This window comes from Cyanistes caeruleus, chromosome 12, assembly GCF_971803275.1.
Source record: "Cyanistes caeruleus chromosome 12, bCyaCae1.hap1.1, whole genome shotgun sequence".
NCBI lineage: Eukaryota > Metazoa > Chordata > Aves > Passeriformes > Paridae > Cyanistes > Cyanistes caeruleus.
The window spans coordinates 7,742,227-7,763,311 of record NC_141712.1 but is presented as its reverse complement, the minus strand read 5'-3'; the positions used below and the strand labels follow the sequence as shown (position 1 = coordinate 7,763,311).

The 21,085-nt window shown below is 42.7% G+C and overlaps 2 protein-coding genes across 5 annotated transcripts in view; both read right to left on the bottom strand.

Annotated features, from left to right (window-relative positions):
• Positions 1–483: 483 nt before the first annotated feature.
• Positions 484–10,248, bottom strand: C12H19orf12 (chromosome 12 C19orf12 homolog). 4 transcript variants are annotated; one of them, XM_086848223.1, is made up of 5 exons: positions 10,129–10,169; positions 8,344–8,424; positions 8,131–8,231; positions 3,680–3,856; positions 484–1,560 (listed from the first exon to the last, which is right to left on the bottom strand). In XM_086848223.1, the coding sequence occupies exons 3-5, from the start codon at positions 8,141–8,143 to the stop codon at positions 1,298–1,300; spliced, it is 453 nt and encodes a 150-aa protein (XP_086704349.1). In that variant the 5' UTR covers positions 8,144–8,231; positions 8,344–8,424; positions 10,129–10,169; the 3' UTR covers positions 484–1,297. The 4 variants fall into 4 exon arrangements, with proteins under 4 accessions (XP_086704349.1, XP_086704350.1, XP_023790587.1 ...); XM_086848224.1 differs by lacking the exon at positions 8,344–8,424 and having other exon boundaries at positions 10,129–10,248; XM_023934819.2 differs by lacking the exons at positions 8,131–8,231; positions 8,344–8,424; positions 10,129–10,169 and adding an exon at positions 7,496–7,630.
• A 3,855-nt stretch (positions 10,249–14,103) lies between these two features.
• LOC111934657 (uncharacterized protein F13E9.13, mitochondrial-like) overlaps positions 14,104–21,085 on the bottom strand; it is a 36,796-nt gene continuing 29,814 nt past the window's right edge. The window contains exon 9 of the transcript XR_015275563.1: positions 14,104–14,846. The gene's annotated coding sequence lies outside the window, so the exon portion shown is untranslated. The remainder of the gene's footprint in view (positions 14,847–21,085) is intronic.

Below are 21,085 nucleotides of genomic sequence, written 5' to 3'. Positions count from 1 at the left end.
CTCCTTTTCACATCACTGAAAAAGTGTGATCAAATGCTGGGAACAGTCACTGCCCTGCACTCCACTGAATTTATCAAAGGCAAATGGTACCTGCAGAAGTAAATTGATCAAATGCATGCAACAGCAGCTTCTGAGTTTAAAGCTTTACCATTTAAACCTTAACTTGTAGAAACATCATCACACACACACAGATAGATCTTTATTTTAGGCAAAAAAAAAATGAACTTGTCAGAGCAGTTTCTCTTGGCTTTACATAAAAAGAAGGCACACCTGCACATTTTTATACCTACAAACTTGTCTTACTTGCCCTGAAACCCAGTGTGAACAAGTGTCTGGGACATTCAGCACCATGGCATTTGGTGCTGGCACATCACCCCACCCCAGCAGCACTGCTGCTGCCAACTGCTGGGTGCCCACTACAGGCCTGCCTGAGCTCTTAAAGGGTTCATTTATTTTAAAGCAACACACAGATCACTATGAGGCTTCTTATGAATACTTTAATGAAAACAGAGGACCAGCTGTACAGACTCAATCAAGAAACCAATGCTGAAATAACAACCTTAATCCTGGGACTAATGTAAAACTGGAAGATTCAGCTTCACATTTTTTTAATGCTTGCCACCCCCTCCCGGTTCTAGGGCACAGCACCTTGGTGAAAATTGAATTGACAGTATTCACAGTTTGTTTTCATGTTACTTGAAATCTTGTTTAAGTATTTGCTCACTTCTTACATAAAAAGATAACTCAAGAATTACAATAAAAATGTGACTAACAAAGTATGGATTGAGTCCTTGAAATTCACAGTAGAGTAACATACTTCATGATAAAACTTTCCTTTGCAGGGCTGAAACAAACAAGAGGTAAAATTCTTCAAAGTGCCCCAGCTACTTTGGCACCTTATCCATCATTCACAGGGGAAAAAAGTCAAATCACTTCAACAAATAGAACCAAGTCTCCTAAAAATTTGAGTATTTTCACAAGTGGCACATTGGCCTAAGAGCAGAATGATTCCCTTCAGTGTTTTGAATCAGTCCTAGTGCAGAGCAATCCAAAATTACAGAGCAAGTCAGTGTCAGGATAATGCAGTAACCTAATATTATCTTTATAAATCCACACAAATAAAAAATGATAATGATAAAAATTAAAAAAACCCCAAACACCAAAACCAAGCACCCCGGAATTACTTAGTTCAGCATATATTTATAATTAGTACTGATAACTAGTAATTGTTGTGTTGAAGATTTGCAACTATCGGAGTAAAATTTGTTCCAGCATAAAAATCCTGCTCTGCAGAGGATTATTCTCCATACTTGACTTGTGCTTTTATCTCATTGGTAAGGTAAGTGGTCAGCACTTGTAACACCTTGTCTGTGAGAGTAGGATTTGCCATTACAAAACCAATCAGCTGAGCAGCATCAGTCCAGTGTAAGTTCTTGACAACAGCCATGGCTTCAGCACAGAGTTTCTGCTTCTCAGCAGCAGGCAATTCCATTAAAATCTCAGGGACTGACTTGAACTGTCCGGAAGTTGCCCATCCAAGCAATCCACCCACTGCTCCTCCTAGGAAAGACAGTGAATCAATCATTACTCTTTACCAGTTAATGTTAAAGCCTGAAATTCTATCCACAGCCTTCACCAACAATGTTCCCACCTTGATTAGAAATCAACATAGAGTTGTATATGTGTCTGCTTTAACTAGATTTATACATGATATCCAAATTACCAAAAAGGATTTTAAAAGCTCTTTACATCCACAATAATCATAAAGAAACCCTTTATACAATCAACACTAATAGTTTCAGGCTAGAAACCAGAAACAAAACACTCCTTGGGACGCTCTCTTAGGGTAAGCTCTACTGCTAAATAAAATCTTGCTCAAGGAAAACACCAGAACATCAGTGGCCTTATCAGTGTCATAATCTCTTACCAGATACTCCCAGACTGATCAAAGCTTTCTGCTTCTTTAAGAGTCACACATTGCAGCCTCCTACACACATGAAGCCCTGCAGGTGCTCAGAGACCCAACCCATTAGACACCTTCAGGCTTTCACCTACCACATGCACACCCCATGCACAGGAAGGCAAGGAAGGCAAAGAAGTGACTCTCACAATAGAGCTGGCAGAACTGACCCTGCCACCAAAACTGCCAGCCCAGTGACTGTTCCTACAAAGTCACCTATGCACTCACAGGGATGCAGTTTTTCATTAGACAAAAATTCTTAATTTGCAGCTTTTACTCAGTTCGCAATTTTCCCCATGATACCACAAAAATACTTGAAAGTCTACCATGGCTGAATTCATCTTCAAGGGATTTTTATGAGAACATCAATAACTGATTTAGGGGCACTTAATGCAAAAGCCACTGGAAGTATTGATGTCTAAGCTCCTCGTCCATCGAGACAAGATTTGTTATACAATCACACTTTTTTCCCCAAGCAACAAGCCCACAGTCCACTGTGCTCAGAGCAGGCAGTCCTTGGGAAGCATGATGACTGCAAGCTTCTCCAGCAATGCTGCACATGGCAGGTACCTCATCCACATTCCTGGTGCAAAGCAGCAAGAGGGACAACCCTGGCCACCCAGTCACACACCTATCCAGGCTGTCTGAGCAAATGAAAGTGCACTTGATTGTAAATGTCTCTCTAACTGTCCTAAAGTTATTTGGCTTATTTACCTTTCCAAGTTTAAAAGTCAAATGAGAGGGTTATGATTCAGTTGCACAGTAATTGAGTCATGGCTTTTAGTTCAGTTAGTACTTATTACTCTTATTATATATGCTTATTATTGTATACTTTCAGTATAAAGTAATAGGTATACTTGTTCCAGTGCCTTCCTCAGTGGCTAAAGAACATCAAGCAAGACTGGGAGACACTATGAAAGCTTAAACAAACACTTAAAAGAGAAAATACATCCAAGAATAACTTCAGTATTTCTCTTCATCTCACTCAAGAATGAGGCCACTTCCATTATTACCTTTACTTCAGATTTTAAGCTTATGAAGTTTTTACAAAAGCTAAATTTCCCTTCTCTGTTCCTGATAACTTCAGTCATATATTTGTCAAAATATTATTCTGGCTATTAATTAAGTTTTGTACCTGTAATAGGAGTAAATACACAGCTGCACTTTGCATTTTCTGCTATCACTCCTCCCAAATTATTTGCTTGTTTTTGTAACTCAACCTGATGAAAACACACTGCAATTCACTCCAGAATCACTAAGCCTGTGAAATTCCTGCAACTGCTCACAGGATATTCAACTGCTCAGCACTCAAGGGTCCACATGCCTTCAGTGACAAGGCAGCTTCCAAACTAGACAACTCTTAATTCCAGAGGAGAGACAATTCTTTACTACTAGACTTTGGCTTTCCTGTAACTTTCCATAACAAGAAGAAAAGCAAAGTCACAGGGAATAATGCAACTAGCAGATAAAAACCAAGTTCATCAGGACGTGGATATCAGGAGCTTTTAAAATACAGCAATAAGCATAATTTTTAGTAAACCAATTTGGAAAATGATCCTGCCCCATGCTAAGGCTTATTCACCTTCAACCCCCCATCACAGCAGGAAAGCACAATACTGAATGCTCCTTTCCTTCAACCCACACCTCCTACTCAGACCTCCTCATTTCTCCACTCAGGGATTTAACCACCCTCTCGTTCCCAAAGCAAAGCACACTTACCGGCAGCAATTCCAAGTGGGCCTCCCAGCAGCCCCCCCAAAAAGGCTGATGCTCCTGTCAGCAGAGCTCCTCGGCCAGAATGTATGACAGCAGCTTTCATGCCCTTCACCTTGGCAACATGGCTGAGCAGTGCCATCACATCATCAACACGGATCGGCATCTCGGCGAGTCCAAATCCTGCAGAAGATGTTGTAACTGATCTTTTGACCGCTGCAACTGAGACTAAACCCGGCTGCTAAATGAACTTGAGCAGAACAAAACCCTGGTATTTAAGGTCAAATACAGGAAATTGTATTTGCTTTCTGTTTCGATTCTCAGAAAACAACTCTTTACAGTAATTACTGAAAGTTATTACAACTGCCAATGAGATCTCAGGTTAGATAAGAAAAAAACAGGTTTATGACAAATTTAATATCGAATTCTACAATATCAAATTCTTCAGTACATTGCTTTTGGCTTGAGCAACTCTCATGTGTGTTCAGCATCACACAAAGCTCCAGAAAAATGACAGAGCTTCACTATACCACAACTAGTAGATCATAATTGATGAATCTCTCATGTATCTTCTTATTGTCCTAATTTTTACCACAAATCAGTTAATTATTTTCACATATCAGTTCTTCTCCCTGCTTTGTTACATGTTTAAATACTCATGCTGATTTCTGAAGTTGTCTGTAGCAACCAAGAAGTCCCTGAGGAAGTGTTGGAGGAGAGAGCTGGTACTGGGACATGTAGTGCTCAGGGTGCTCTTGAGTCAGGCCATCAGAAACGTAGGGGTGGATGGATAAGGCAGTCAGGACTCAGAGCAGAGATGCCTGAAGAGTCTCATGTAGGATGAAGCAGAGACTCAGGACCCCAGCTTGTAAAATGCTGTCACATGTTCTCAGCAAGGGACCGAGACCTGTCCCAGAGAACAAGCACTCTGAGACCAAAACTTCACCTCATTCACTTGCTGCTGATGCTCATTACCTAAATACTTCCCACCATGCACCTCAGCTGAGGAAAGGGCTTCCAAGGATAATCAAAAACAAACAAAGAGTATTCAATAGTACTAAAAATAAAATCACATATACACAAGTTGCAGATTTCTTATTGTACATGTAATGTCAGCACTATAGAACAGATGAGCATTTGGGTTTTTTTCAGCCTCTAGAAAACCTCTTATCCCTGTGTGTATGCAATACTTTCTCAGCCCAAACCAACCTGTTTTAGAGTCTTTCCTGAACAGATCTCCTCAGTGCAAAGCAAAAGTGGAGTGGTATCACACTATTTTTCATATTAAAATTTTTCATATTAAAAATTAACTACTGCAACAGAGAAAGCTTTCTTTTGCACTAAAATGGCTGAGTGCAAATCATCCATGTCACGGCAGGATCCAAGCACTGCTGACACTGAACAAAAGTCTTGGTTTTGGGAAGGGACCACATATGCTCCATAGCTGCAAAGAGGCACAGTAGGAAATTCATCAAATAGTTGATTTCTCTCACTACTTCATTCATCTTTGTGCCAGTCTAAAGAAAACATCCAAGTTCATCATTTTACCACTGCTGCTTTTGGGTTTTTGGCAGGCTGGTGACACAGCAGTGGCTCAGAATGGCAGTGTGTGCTGGCTAGTGACAGCAGAGTGACACACTCTGCTTCCAGAGCTACAAATAATCTCATTCAATAGGGCTCAAGCTCCAAGTAATGAACAAATGCTCTGTCTGTCCTAGAGCAGTAAGGAAAAAACCCCAAAATACACAACTAGTACAGCTCCCATGCCAGGCCTGGGAATGATGGAAAATGAGACAATGAAGAGTTTGTTTTTACCTTTCTAACAAAAGGTGAGCAGCTTTCCACCTAGAGTGACATTCACATGAGCCCTGAACAGTCTGAAGTGCTGCAGGATCCACTCCCTCCTCTCAGAAACTGATTTGTGCTTGTGCTTCACCTCTGTGGCATGTTCTCAGACTAGCACAATGTGCTGAAATCAATTTCCATCTCTTCTCTGGGCTAAATTCAGTGAATGTCTCACAATAAGTTCTCCAGAGCGTGAAGGTTCTGCAGCATGGGTGGGACAACACAAGTAGGAGAGCTGATAATACAGGGCTCTCACTGATAGTAAGAGATCAGCTTTGCCCCCTCAAACGGATACAATTTCCTAAAGCAATTTAATTGTAAGAGATGGGAAATGATGTTTGTTGAGCAGACATGCCCACAGCTGAAGCACAAGCTTCCTGCACTGGGTTGAAGCTGGCTGCCCAAAGTCCACCTGCATTACCATCCTCCACACGGCCAACACTCACGGTGCCATGGCAAAGGTGACCAACCACCCCTGGCTTCTCTGGACAAATAAAACACTCTGAAATAACTAGCTTCAAAGTGCAGTTGACTTTAAAAATATCCAGAGCATAATGAAAGTAGTACTCACGCTGCTTTCTGGTGTTCTGCGAACGAATTTGTGGCAAGCACATTGGTAACTCATTAATCAGCCTCAAGATAAAGCAGAAACTTACTGGGACTTAAGAAACTGAAAGTAGTTTTCTCATATTAAATTACTGACCATTTCACTCCCCTCACAATTTCCCCAAAGGAAATTTCTACTCACAAAATTAACATTTATTTGGGCTTTTTTGGCTTGACTGAACAAGGTGCTTGGCATAGCAGAGTGGCTCCTGCTTAATTCTGGATGTGAGCATCACACCCAAAACTCTCAAAGACTTTACAAGGAGCACTCATTTTCTCCAAACTCTAACAAATATTTCTATAAACTCTTGCCATATTCACTATAATTTAAGTCCTGCAGAGAACATTAATGAACACCTGAGGGACAGCACAAAGAAGGGTTTTTAAGACTTCTTCTACATACAGACCACTAGTAGAAGCACAAACCATGTCCTAACATGTAAAGTAATCCCAGATTCCTACTTCTGGCACATAGAATTATGAATTCCTTGAAAAAATTCAATTAAGTTCCAATTAAAAATCAAGATGATCAATCAGGCAATTTTCAGTGAGCGGATATTTATTTAACCACACACCACAGGCCATTAAAGGATATTTTGACAATACACTAACAAGTTGCAGCACAGATACACCACAACAGTGTTTAACCTGATATTAGGATAAGCAGCCCCCACAAAAAAAAACCTAAATGACTGTCAGCAGCTAGCCAGCTCACTCAGGAAGACAAACAAAAGGCTTATAAAGCAGCTGCAAACCTCTGACACCTCACAGACTGGTAAGGTCTGTAAGAAGACAACTACAAGAATGTGCACAAAGTTGCATCTGACATCAACCCATTGATCAGAATCACAAGCAAGCAGAAGAGGAAGATAGGTATGTTCCATGTTGCAAAATGCCAGTGGTGCTACAAAGGAGCAAGGATCCTACCCCAGAACAGCACAGAAGGAACTGTAAACTTTGTGTGTTAGAGGTACAATCACATGACAGCCAAAAACATTCATAAACTCTGATGTTGCAACTGACAAGTAACTTAATTTGCAATTTGATTCTAGCACCAAACCGTTCTCTAGTGAATTCACCCAGACATTAGGAAACATCAGGATTGTAAAATACTGGATTTGGTCTAATGAAGGGATAGAAATGTCAACATCCATAAAATTATGTGCAGCTTTCAAAGGTGCTAAGTCCCCACAGCTCCTACTGGCTTCACATGGTACCAAGAATCTTCAGCATCTCAAGGGAAAAAAACAAACACAAGAGTTCTAGAACGTGAAGTTGCTGAGAAACCAAGCTTTGCTGTGTAATGTTTTTATTCTGTTGCAATTCAGTGGCTGCTTTCCTTATGTCTTTGTGGTCTCCCCAGACACTCACCCCAAGTTTTAGATTCTGTAGTTTAGGTGATGCTCTCTCTCTCACTTTCACCCCAAGGGCAGGGGAACAAAGTGAGCAATGCTCCTGCTCTCTCCATCCAAAGGGAATGGTAAAATCATGTTACAACACCTCAACTTTGAACCTGCAACCAGCAGGTTTTCTTGAGAAGAAAAATGCTGAAGGAAAATTAAGAAGAATAATTAAAGGAATTAAAACAATTACATCGTACCCAACTCATTGAAAGTCCTGCTAATACAAATAATTGAAGAGGGTCCTCAGATAACTCTATGGTGTAAAGCTCATTTCAGCTCTTTCCAGTTTAACATTCCCATCTCATCACCCTACTTCTGCCTTCACCAAATGATGACTTCAGACATGCAAAAACCCTCCTATCCCTCAGCTCACTCTCCCACTTAGAGAAAAATGAGCCCCTTCCCAAATGTCCACACAGGAGCCGCTCTCACCAGCACCCAGCCTGCCCTACCACCGAGCTGTCCTCACTGCTCCTTACAGCTTCTCACTGAGGTAACTGAGTGAACATCTCTGACACATGCAGGTACACAGCACAAGAACCCACCCACACTGCATATCCCAAACCCACCAGGCTGTGAAGATACAGAGTTAAACCCTCTTACCTGTCTGTATCATGGTGGACACTATATGGTGATGAACAAGAATGTGAGGCAACAATTTCTTCTGTCTCAACCATACAATGACAGCTCTGTGTGTCCTGCACCTTTAACAAGAAATAAGAGAACAGCACTGGAGCAAATCCAAACACAAGGTACTCAGACACTGAGACAGACTAAAGAACATGGCTTCACAAGAAACAGTGTGCAAGATGTCACCTGATTGATAAAACAGGCCAGAAGTCCGTCAATTATTTCAGTAACAGCTGGTGGACAGATAGGGACTCAAGATATTCCCATCTGCAAAGGAAGACTATCTCATCACTGGTCCATACACATCCTGTAAGCATGAGCAACATCTGGCTCCTAAATCATCACTTTCTGAAAATCCTACCTTTAGAGCCTGGTCTAGTACTTGAAACCCACAAAGCAGGTGGTCTGCCTGGTATAAATCATGATTGGCATCAGTAACCAGTAAATACAGCAGGTTTCAACCTGCTCTGCATTTGCAACTTTCATTTATTTTGCTTAGAAAGGGTTTACTCCTGCTTGGTGGGATAAAGGTTAAAATATGCTTACTGCCATTCTCACCTCACCATTTCGTACTCTTCTTTCCTAACCATAAGGATACACTATATCTACAAATATTTACTGTAATAATATGTTACTAAATATATATTTACTCAGATTTTAGTTTCAAGGAGTTGGTAAGAAAGTCTTGTATTTGCTAGACAACCTGGATTCAGTTGAAATGCATAAAAGAGCATTTTAATATTGTTTTGTAAGAACTGAGACCTTAAGAGTATTGCTCTTCTTCTGTGTATTTATCAAAGCATGTAACATAATCAAAGCACTTAATTGGTTTATTTAACACAAGAGGTAATATATTTACTCATTAGATGAGCAAACTACTTCTAGGGACCTAGAGGCTGATTTTACAAGGTTCTTAGATGCCTAAAAATGCAGGGAATGATCTCATACCGCTGAGATAAAAGGAAATTTGGCACCTAACCTGTCTAGGCACTTAGGACACCCAGCTTACCTGGTCTGCTAAATTACAAAGCATCTGTGAAAGACTGGCCATAACTCCCTCTGCCCTTGAATTTTTATAGACCTATTCACAGTCCTTCTAATTATAAACTATGAGTGATTCCCCCCCCCCCCCCCCATTTCCTAGCCAGTTTCTCTGTTTTGAAGGCTATATTCAAGAAGTTACAGGTCACTTTCATCAGCCAGCTGATACTGAAGCCAATAATCAGACTTTCAGGTAAGAGAAAGGGCTGACATTCAGAAACACAAACAGCAGAGCTGTTCCCCTGTAGAGGTACTCAGCACAGCACACGGCAGTGATATCTTCAAAATCTGAACTAAGCCTGAAAATTAAAGATGTTTTCCCTGACTCATTGCAAAAACATAAAATTTCATCTCATTAAAATTAATCAACATGTTCTGAATGTTTTAAAATTTATTAAAAATGTTATGACTAGAATAGGCTGAGCATAAAATGTAATTATAAATCCTTTCAAATAGCCGAAATTTAATTACACTATAGCTATTTCTTTATTTATTTGCCTGTCAATTTCAGGTTTACTACTGCTGAAGCATTGTTCCAGCCGCAGTGTGACTTGGAGAAATGAGATGTTCATTGGAAACGCACTTAGACGCGTTCCTGTCACCTGCTCGGGGTGACCCCGCCTGGGCGGGAGGGTTGGCCTGGACGATCTCCGAGCTCCCTTCCCACCACAATGACTCGGGGATTCTGTGCAGCTGAATCGGGTTCAGCACGGCCTGAAGTCTCTGGGGGCATCAGAGCCGCGCCCGCAGCGCGGCCCGAGGCGCGGGCCCGGCCGCAGGGGCTCCCCCGGCGCTCGCTCCCCGCGGCGGCGCGGCCGCACACGCGAGCCCCGCGGGCCGGCGGCGCGGAGCCCTCACGGACGGAGCTCAGCGACAGAGCCCTCCAGCGCCCCGCCGAGCCCTGCTTTGCCTCCCCTGTCCCCCGCCTACCTCCGCCGGCAGCGCCCGGCTCTCCGCCGGCCGGGCAGGAAGCAGCGCTGGCGCTGGAGGAGGGGCCCCGCGGAGGGCCCGGCCCGGCCCGCCCTCAGCTCCGCCGGGTGGCGCGGGGCGCTGGGCCTGGGCAGCGGGGCCTGGGCAGCGGGGCCGGGGCAGCGGGGCCGGGGCAGCGGGGCCGGAGCAGCGGGGCCGGGGCAGCGGGGCCTGGGCAGCGGGGCCGGGGCAGCGGGGCCGCGGCAGCGGGGCCGGGGCAGCGGGACCGGGGCAGCGGGGCCTCCGCGCCTGCTCCGCCGCCGGGTGCCGCCGCCTCCGCCCGCCCCAGGAGCCGCAGCGCGGCCCGGAGAGGCCCGGCTGGACACGGCCTCTGTCCGGAGCGGCACCGGGACCGGGCTGCTCAGAGCGATGGAGCGCCTCTCCCGCGGGGAAAGGCTGCGGGAGTTGGGAGCGTTCAGCCTGGAGAAGAAAAGCTTTGGGGTGACCTAACCGTGGCCTTCCAGTGCATGAAGGGAGCTTAGAGGAAAGACGGGGCAAGGCGATTTACTAGAGCATGTAGTGACAGGACAAGGGGGAATGGGTTCACAATTGACAGAGAGAGTGCAGGTTTAGATTAGGGATTAGTGTCAGGAAATTACTTCACGATGACAGAGTTTTATGTCCAAAAAGGAGACAGAGGAGTAAATAAAGTTCTGTAGCTTTATTTGAATAAAGGGAGAGGCCTTGGGGGTCTCTCAAATTGCTAAAGGATGCAGCCTCCTTTTTATCCTAATTTCCCAGCTGCATTTCTCCCGTCTTTCCCCAGTGATTGAGACGCTTGGGAGCTACAGACTTCCTGAACTGCCTAATACAGACCCCCTTCTAATGTGTATCCTGATCTTTTTCTCTAAGTCCAGGAATTTAGCATGGCCTTGGATGAGCAGCAGTCTGTGTCAATGAGTGGAATTCCTCTGGAATTTTTGTTTTCCCTCATTGCTTTTTCACCTATCAGTATCTGGCTTTATCTACCAGCAGGCCCACAGTTAGTTTGTAAAGACACCTCCCTGTCATTGCTTTAATTAGGAAAAAATCCTTTGATTGTGGTGAGGCACTGGAATAGGGAAGGACAGGCTGCCCCGTCTCTGGAAGCGCTCAAGGCCAGGTTGGACAGAGCTTGGAGAAACCTGGGATTGTGGAATATGTCCCTGCCCATGGCAGGCGGTTGCAACAAGATGTTCCTCAAGGTCTCCTGAGCCAAACCATTCTATGATGCTATGATTTTAGGAACATGGCTGTAGAACAGAACATCCCAATCCCATCTGAGCTGGGATAAAGGAGGAGGAAAGGGGCTGCCTGCCACAGACGTGCCTGGCCCTACTCTGAGAATTTAATGTCAAGACACTTTTGCATTCTTGTCATCCAGGTTTGTTTCAGTCCCCAGCTCAGTAAAATGCAGTGTGCTAGTCTGATAGAGCACCAGGAGCAATCAAACGAGCATTAAAACAGCTGTGTCACATATGGCTCCTGAAATATCACACTGGTTCCTAATACCAGTACAGCCTTGGAAAAGTTACTGCCAAATGTTAAAAATGCTGCCATTTCCTCAAGAATGCTTTAATAACAGAGGTTTCTGTCTTTGTAAACAGACATCATTATGATTTCATTTCTGATTTAAGATAAACCATCTCCCATTCATTCCTTGTTCAGAAATCGAAAATGCAGGACGAAAAATGAAGGAGAAATATAACTCACAATTTTTGTCCCTTTTCCTGTGGCTACACTGGGGACTTCTTAACCTCCCCATGCTTTATATGATCACATAAAATAACTCTCTGTGTAACAACTCAAAATGTTACAGGTCTACTGATGCTCTTGATTTTTACGATTTGGATGTAAAATACAAATGTAATTTCTAAAATGAGTAAAGAACCTAAATGTCATGTACATTTTAAAAAGTAACACCCCAAATTCCAGCTGCAAGCAGCTTTCCAAGGGGCAAAATTAAAAGCAATGAAGTCTGCCAACCATCAAAGGAGGGGATTTTTATACTATCCACTACGCTAAACTGAAACGTAACTTCACTACTCCAGTTAAAAATACACACAGGTTATCATCAGTAGGTGTTTATTAGGTCTGGTTTTTAGTATGATAGAAATGACTAGAATCAAAATGTAAGATAACTGTGTAGGGTATATATCCTTTACATATATATATATATGTAAAAAGGGTATGTATATATCCTTTATTCTTGTATGTACATGTTGTTACAACCACACTACACTCTTACATGAACGCTGTCTCATCTGCAGTTAACAGAAATTTAGTTCTTCCGGGAATCTGCTTTACAGGAATTTGCTTCTTTACAGGAATCTGCTTCTTTACGGGAATCTGCTTCTTTACAGGAATCTGCTTCTTTACAGGAATCTGCTTCTTGCACCCGCTGGGTTAAGATACGGTGGTGTCTGCGGTTCCCAGGCAGGATCTGATGGAGTATGCCTGCTCCTGTCCTGGCTGAGATGCCGGTGTAGCAGCACAGCTCTCGGGCGGTGGATTTGGCTGGAGCCCGGCGCTGTCTCGGGTGTCCCCACGATGGGTTTTCCGCTCCCAGGTGCCCGGCGGCTCCATCTGGCGGCAGCCGCGCCTCGGGAGAGCCCGCAGCTCCTCCCATGGGTCTGGGGAAACCCGCACCTCCACTCCCGATCCTCGGGAAGGCCTCGGAGCACCAACAGGGACCAGCATTGCTCCGGGTGCAGACGTTCGTGTGCTTTTTAATTCTAGGAGCTGGTGGAGTGAGAGCAGTTCAAGGCAGTCCTGCTGCACACCCGATCCTGTCAATAATCTCGCTGTATTCTCTCTGTATTTATGGACTGGAACATCTCTCTGCCGAGGGAAGGCTGAGGTAATCGAGCCTGCTCGGCTTCGAGAAGAGACAGCTGAGAAGGAACCTCATCCCTGTCTGTCAGTGTCCAAAGGGAGGGCTCAGAGCATGGCCCAGGCTCTGCTCCGTGGGGCTCAGCAATGGGACAGGAGGAACAGGCAGGAACTGGTGCCCAGGAAGTTCCACCTGAACATAAGGGAGAACTTTCCTGTGCAGTGACCGAGCACTGAACAGGCCGCCCACAGAGGGTGTGGAGTCTCCCTCCCTGGAGATATTCCTGAACTGTCTGGACACAGTCGTGAGCCAGGTGCTGTGGGATGACCCTGCTTGAGCAGGGAGGTGAGGCCAGATACCCACTGTATTCCCTTCAAATCTGACCCATTCTGTGATTCCGTATTCTCTGCAGTGAGCTGGGTTCTTAATAAATACTAGATAATAAATGCTAGATGTCATTGCTCTTCCCCCATCCCTTTTATCAGCATTGATTCACTATTTCATTTCCTGTATCAGGATGTTTTATATATTTTTTTTCTCTTCAGGTTAGGATCTCCATGCTTTTAAAAATCAAGATAAAAACCACATTCCCCTTTACCCCTCAAAATCCTCATTATGTGTCAAAAGCAGGCATCAGAAATCAACTGCAGCAGTGGTGCACTGGTACTCTGGTCTGATGAGCCACTTGGCAGATATCTGTCAAGAGCTTCCCTAACAAACAGCAGAACCCAAACGGACTGCAAACCCCTTCAGTCTGTCCTCAGCCTCATGTTTGCACAGCTTTTGACATACTAAGAGATAGGCCAAGGGGCACCATGAATTATTTCAGCTGCAGATGGGCTGTTGCTACCAAAACAATGATTCATTCTGGCTTTCAGCCTGTCCTTCACTACATCTTGAGAAAATGCTCATCAGAAGCAGGCTCAGTCAGGAGAGTCTGTCCAGAGACACCTGATCCAATTATCTGAAATACCTATTACTTTCACAAGAAACCCTGACAGATTATTTTTTCCTCCCCCCAAGACGAGACACTTAATCTTGTTGCATAGAAAAAAAGGTTGTCTCTCTACATTTTAGTCTATGCTAGAGATTCCCAAAGAAAACATGAGGATTGGGCAATTGTATGTGACAGAATTAGTTTAATTACTTCATCTAGTTGGACTTTTAAATATTTTTTCCTTAAAATCTTGGCATTTTTTAGTATCACAATGGCAGGACAAAAAAATCATTCCAAACCTGATGCATGTGTGAAGTACTATTGATCTATTTGCCTAAATTTGCAAAGCACATAAAAATACTCTGAAGGTTCCCCTTTTGTGTCAATGCATTGCTTGGATATGGGTGAGGAAGGTTTAATTTACAATGTTAGATCAAAAGAAAAGCAAAGAGAAAAAAGGAAAAAGGAAGAAATGCCATGTGTTCTCCAGAACATGTAGTAGGAGTGGGCCACAAAGAATAAAGAGGATGGAAGATGCAATAAAGCAAGTTTCTAATCACATCCCAGTTTAGGAGGGTATGGAATTCCTGTTGTTTTCCCTCAAAGTCTGGAAAACCCTGTGCTGCAGTGATGAAAAGCTGCTTTGCTTATCCCTCTCTCTGATGTCTTGGGCTCCAGACAACTTCCATCTCTCCCTTGCTACTGAAATACCGTGGTATGTGTACTCTTACAGGGTCACAGCAATCACAGCAGCTGTTCTGGAAGAGTCTGCCACTTCTGCTTCATATTGCAGTGATCATTCAAACCTTCCCTTCTTGACAACACAACAGTTTTATAACTTCTGGTTATAAAACTGAATTTTTTACCTCATATTACACTCAGGATTAGGCAGGAGAATGGCGAGGCTTCACAGGATCAAACCAGACACAACTGTATCAATAAAGAAAATGAATTATGAAGTAACACTACAGCATTTAAAGCCTTAAACAGAGCTACTTAGTAACGGAAATTTGCAACTGTAGAATGGTTTTTTATAAGGAGAGAGAAAAGGCAACATTTCTAAAAGCAGGAATGTAACTCCAGTTGTCACCTATTAACTGAGCTGGAAGGTGTAAATAATACAGTGGAAATGACCGAATCACTGCAGGAAGACACAATAGCAGGTTACTGAGATCCACTACAAGCAAAGCATATGCTTGATGGCAAATCTTTCCCCCATTTCCTACATTAGATATTCATCGGGGTCTGACTTCTAATTGAATGCAAATAAAGAATAACAGGTTTTTGCATATGAAGTGAAGCTATAGAACATCTGCCTCTTCACAGCCTTTCAATGTACCTTATGTGATATTAAGCAAAGAAGAGGTTTGCCTCATCAGCTTGTAAGAAACGGTGAATTTGAAGAACAGTGTGACAGAACTAAATCATTCCACCGCTGCTGTAAAAGGTGTCTCTTTGATCTCCCCATGTACTCCTAGGTGATAAAATGCCAAGTTGGGCAAAATCAGTTTCAATGCCAAAAAGATGGACTACTGGTGCAGAAGGTCACAAAACACTATTAATTGCCTTATATCATCTCAGTCTTGAAAGATGGTCCAAAAATATAGGCTGGTGCTTTGGAACTCAGCACACATTTCTAGCTAGCACTACCCAAGCAAGCTGTTAAAGGTACTTTAGGTGCAAATGGAATTACCTATCTTCTGCTCTTTTAGCCTCTTTTACAGTAGTCATTTATGCTGTTTTTTTACTTCCTCAGCAACCTAAATCACTAATTGTGTTTACTGGTATAGTCATTTTGTGACCTTTTCGGAAAAAACCTACAGCAATCTGAATGTAAAAGTCAGTGTCCTGAAATTAGCTTACATGTTTATAGGTTACAGCCTGGACGAACACTGATGTGGAAATAAAAACCTGGTTAAAAAATAGCTACACAAAATACCAGAGAAGAGCTAGGACTCCCAGAGAGGAGCTAAAAATATCCCTGTCTCTTACAGCCACTCTTTTGCAGTGTGTCTAAAGTAGTGCACCCGAGGTTTTGTCAAAACTCTTATTAAAGGACATATATAAAGTAGACAAACATAAAAATCAGATCTAAAATGTCTTTTGTACATTCAGTTAAGGAACAAAACATTTTAGTATCAAAGGATGACATTTGAAGGTGTCTGGAATAACACCAGGATACATTTCCATGCTTGGTACTATTCAGTGGTGCTTCTGGAGTCTGAGAACAGTAAGTGCCTAGCTGTGTGTAATTCTGGCCCCCAACACACATTACTTTGGAGACATACTGTAAGTGCAAAGAAGCTGATTTCCAAAGTTTTCCGAAGGAACACGGAACGTTTTTCTCCAGCATTCCTGGATATGAGTTCTGATAATGTGGCAGGTAGTAGAGTGAAAGAGGCCAGCTTGTACTGATTACATTACCTGATTTTCTGTTATCGTGGTATGTTGCAGGCAAAAAGATGAAAAAGTGAATTTGAAACACTCTCTACAATGATGGAGCAAATGTGAAGCTTCCAAAAGTCACTGCAGATACTCAAATAAGTTAAAATGGGATTTTCAGACTTACAGAGTTTAGCAGATTTTAATACTGTCTCCTGGCTCAGCCCTCAGTGTCACATGCAAGCACAAAGGTGTCACCCTTTGGGATCACGTAATACCTGTGTGGCTGCAACAGGGCTCTCTGAAGAGCTAAGCTAAATGCAGAGTAGGGCAGTGTTCATATAGCATTTATATTGTTCTCTAACATGAGCTAGGCTTAGGAAACAAAATGAACTGGAAACTTCGCAAACTACAAAGGCTGCTTTCTGCAGCCCTCATCCTGGGACCCACTGCTTTAAAAATGTCACAGATGACCATGTCAGAAGTAAAATGATGCAGTGCAAAACCAGTAATGGTTTTACAATAATTTGTAAAGGACAGCTAATGCTGAATGGCTTTATGGACAACAGTGTGTGTGTACACAATCACGAGAGGCAAGTGCCACTGGAGGAGAGGGCACTGCCCAGGCAGGTGACTGAATGCTAGAAAGGGAAAGAACTGGGCAGCTCTTTCTCTACAATACATGCCAGGAAACTCTTTACTCTTCCCTAAGCAAACAAGCATTAAGTTTTCAAAAGTCTGTTGGAAAGACTCTCAGCAGGATGTGCCAATTCAATCAATACCACGGTAGAGTAAAAGGCCAAGCCTTTACTGCAGTTAGAATAAACAACTGTCCTAAATTTCTGACAAACAGTAGCTGTATCTTTGCTAGCATTTGAGATGTGTACAAAATGTTGTTAGGGTACACATCCACAGCCAGCATCATCACTCTTTTTTTTTTCAGCCTATGTTCCCATCATGCCTCAGAGGTGACAAAAGGAAATACTGAGTCCAAACCTGAGAATGGAGTCTCATGAAAGCAAGAAATTATGCAATCTACTGAAGATATTTTCTTCAGAAAGATCACAGCTCTCATGCTTTAGTCATGGCCTGTTCCTTTGCCAGCAGGTTCACTGCGAGCTAAGTGATTTCTTTCACGTAAGCTGCTCACGACAACTTCAGAAACCTCCAGGATTACAGTGCACAAACAATGGGAGAAAAGCTGCTTCAAATAATACACCCAGACAATGGAGTTGCCATTGTGGTACCAATGCAAAATATAGACAGGGATTTAAATGAAACGGGTGATATCTGTATACTTTGGAGGGCTCACGTGTGCCAAATTTGGCAGCATGAGTGTTCATATTGCTTGTTGCTCCACCCCTTGAACAATGAGGCTAAACCCCATATGTGCAGGAGTTGGTAGAGCACAAGCAGTTTTGCTAATCATGCTGCATGCAAAAGCAAAAAGACAAAGGAAACTAGTAATGCTTAGACTAGCATTGGGGAAATAATTAAGCATGAATGAAATATTGTATGTGGATTTGAAATGAATGTTCTTGGAAACAATTGTGCTGTTTCAGTTGTGCTACTTTCCCCCCTAAGTTTCACAAAGTAATTTGCATGTCATTTAAATAAATACCATAAATTATTGCAAACTTTTTGTTTTTATTTACATAAAACAAAACACTCATTTCCATTATTGTTTGGATTACCTGACAAGAGTGAAATGCAGAGGTCTGAGAGGAAACCTGTCTCTCCCTAAAGTATTACAGATTTCTCATGTGTGAGAGAACCAGAAAGCAGGACCCCATATTCAGATCTGCCTGACATAGCCAAGGAATGCTCTGTACATGAAACAGAGATATGGGCTCAGATCTTCCAGCTGAGCCAAGCTGGAGCTCATATTGCTTTCACTTTCTTTCAGTGTCATCCACACATCACCTATTTGATTTCACCTCTGGTAAATATTTGCCTTCCTTCTTGACTACTTAATTACACTTCTTTGTCAGAGTCCTTCCCAAACCTGCTTTCTCCTCTCACCCCGTCATGGGGTCAACAGCAGCCAATTCAGAACCCTTGACAATAAGTGTGTTTAGACAAATCAGATAAAAACAAATTACTGAAATATGGAAATCCAGGAAAAACTGAGTGGACAATAGGCTAAAAAGTTAGGAAGGTGCACACAGCTCTGCAGGATCATGTGGAGCCTGAGGGCCACTCCAAACTAAATACAGGTATGTATTTCACCACCTGAAAAACCAAGTGACCTGATACATTGCAAAATGAATTTAATACATAGTAGAGATTTTAATGTTCTGGCTATAATAGAGTAAATGATAATTCGTGCTTCTGACCTATGAAATCTGCCTGCAGGTTTCTTCCACAATGCTTTTATTTATATCTAGTTGTTCTCTCCACTCTAAATGGGAACCCAAGAGGTATTTCTGAGTCTTCCCATATAACCTTGGGCTGCTCTCCCCCATGTTGTTAAACATGTCAAACGTTATAGGTTGTGAGCCAGATGAACTCAATATACAGATGTTCTTTTCACAGAGGACTAGCCTGTAGTCTCAGTTCCTAAGGCTGTTTCTCGCTTTATAAACCCTCTTCCTATCTTGGATACACAGAGGCATTTAGGCATTTACTTTCCTAGACTTTGTTTATTGGAGTCCTAAGATGTGCTTCACCACAAAGGAAATAAAATTGACTGGGTGTAACTTCATGATTTCCAGATATCACTAGGGTGTGCTGTAGATCATGAAATTTCAGTAAAGCACCATTAACAGGGAAAAATCTAGCTGCTATAATAAATATTTTAAATTAATTACAAACATAGAAGCAGCTCTCCACTGACTTGAATTCCTCTTAAAACAACACATACTCAAGAGAGGTAATGTAACATCTAAGGAATTTAAAACATTTTTGTACACAGGCTTGGTCAGCACTCTAGCAGAAAACTAGAGTCAGGCAGATAATCACACACCTAAACTGCATGAAGGTAACTGAAATTCAAGCATGCAGTCTGATGGGAATTGAAAAAACAGGACTGGAACCAATATCCATAACAAACCAGGTAAGAAGCAATAACACTGTGGAAAACTTTCTCTGGAAAAAAAAAAAAAAAAAAAAAAAAAAAAGAGTCTATGTAAGTCACCAAAACTCACAAAGGTAGTGCAGAGTGAGGGGATGAATTGTAGTTATGTATATGACTTAATAAATATAAACAATGGTGCTGAAATTTCCAGTGAGGATAACAGTGGGAGTGAACCAAAGTCGTCATAAGAGACTGCACCTCTCAGGTGTCAGCTCTTAGTAAGAGAGGAGGAGGCTGCAGCTGTGGGAGGAGGGAAAGCATCAGCTCCCAGCTCTGGGCTTCCCCCACTTGCAGCCCCTGCAGGAGCTGGGAACCCTTGTTACAAACTACACCCAGCAGCAGCTCACAACTCCTGGGACAAAGCACCTTCCTACTCATGCACCTCTAACCTTCAGCCTAGGAAAGAAACACCCTGGCACCCTGTCCTTCAGCAACCACAAGCTCCAAGCTCATGGAGTGGTGGTGGGATCAAGAACCCAGCACAGTGAGGATGCTGAATCAGAAGAGTTTTTAAGCACAGCTAACTTCAAGCATATATTTACACCAAAACCCACAGACTCAAATGCAAATTTAAAGAGAAGCACCTATTGAAACACAAACAAAAACTTAACTGGTTTGCTGCTGAGACTCCACCTGTCAAGATACATCCAGAATGCCATAGTCAGTGGTAACAGCAAACAGCATTATCAAGTGATGCTTCCAAGCTCCATGATCTGAGTTTGGTAGTCTTACACCATGAAGCACACATTCATTATTATAACAAATTGTATTACTATTTGTAGCATCTAGGGAACCCCAATCAGGGCTCTATTGTGTGACAGACTGCACAAGCACAGAAAAATAGGATGGCTTTTATAATGAGTACATCACAAGCCCCACTACCATAATTAACACTGATTAGCATCGATGCAAACAGCATGGGAAGACAAAGATTGAGCCAGTCTGGAAGCTGAGGTACTCTCTCACCCTTTAAGGTGGCTGCTTTGGTTCCCAAGTGCAGAACAGAGGGGAGGCTGTTTCAGTGGGGAAGGCTCCCCAGCACTCCCAGGAGCACATTCTAGGACGAGGGATTCAAAGAGGCATCTTTGTTACTTGCTAATCCACTTTCTGTCACAGGCAAAACCACATGACAGCACCACCACCAATTCTGATAAAGGATGGTTGGCAACATCTGATCTACTCTGTGGACTAGAAAAGACCCCAAAAAGCCAAATGCACTTGAAACGAAATCTCAAAAGAGTGACCTTAACAGACATGGGATGTGTAGCTGCAAGTAATAAACTTCCTGCAGAAAACAGCCCTTGCTACATCTGTAACTATCATATGCATCTCCTCATCCCAGGTCCATGGCATTTTCCCAGACTAGCTTTGGATACTAATGCAGTTTTTCTTTTTAACTGTAGGAAAGAATTGACAGTTCTGTAATGCCAGCAAAAAATGGATAGTGTGACATCATAGCATTGAATATGTTGATTGCATTAATGGAATTATCTTCACTAACCAAACAAGATTCCAGACCCAAAACCTCCCTATGAACTTTCCCCCAGCATGTTTCCACACTTCTTTTACTGCATAACCTAACAAAATCCAGACACCTAGAATTTTACCTCCACATTCAGCATCATGGAAAATATACCCACAGAAATATATTCACACTAGAGGTTTTGTTCAGTTCTCCATGCCATAACATAACCTGCAGTCTGCTGTCTCT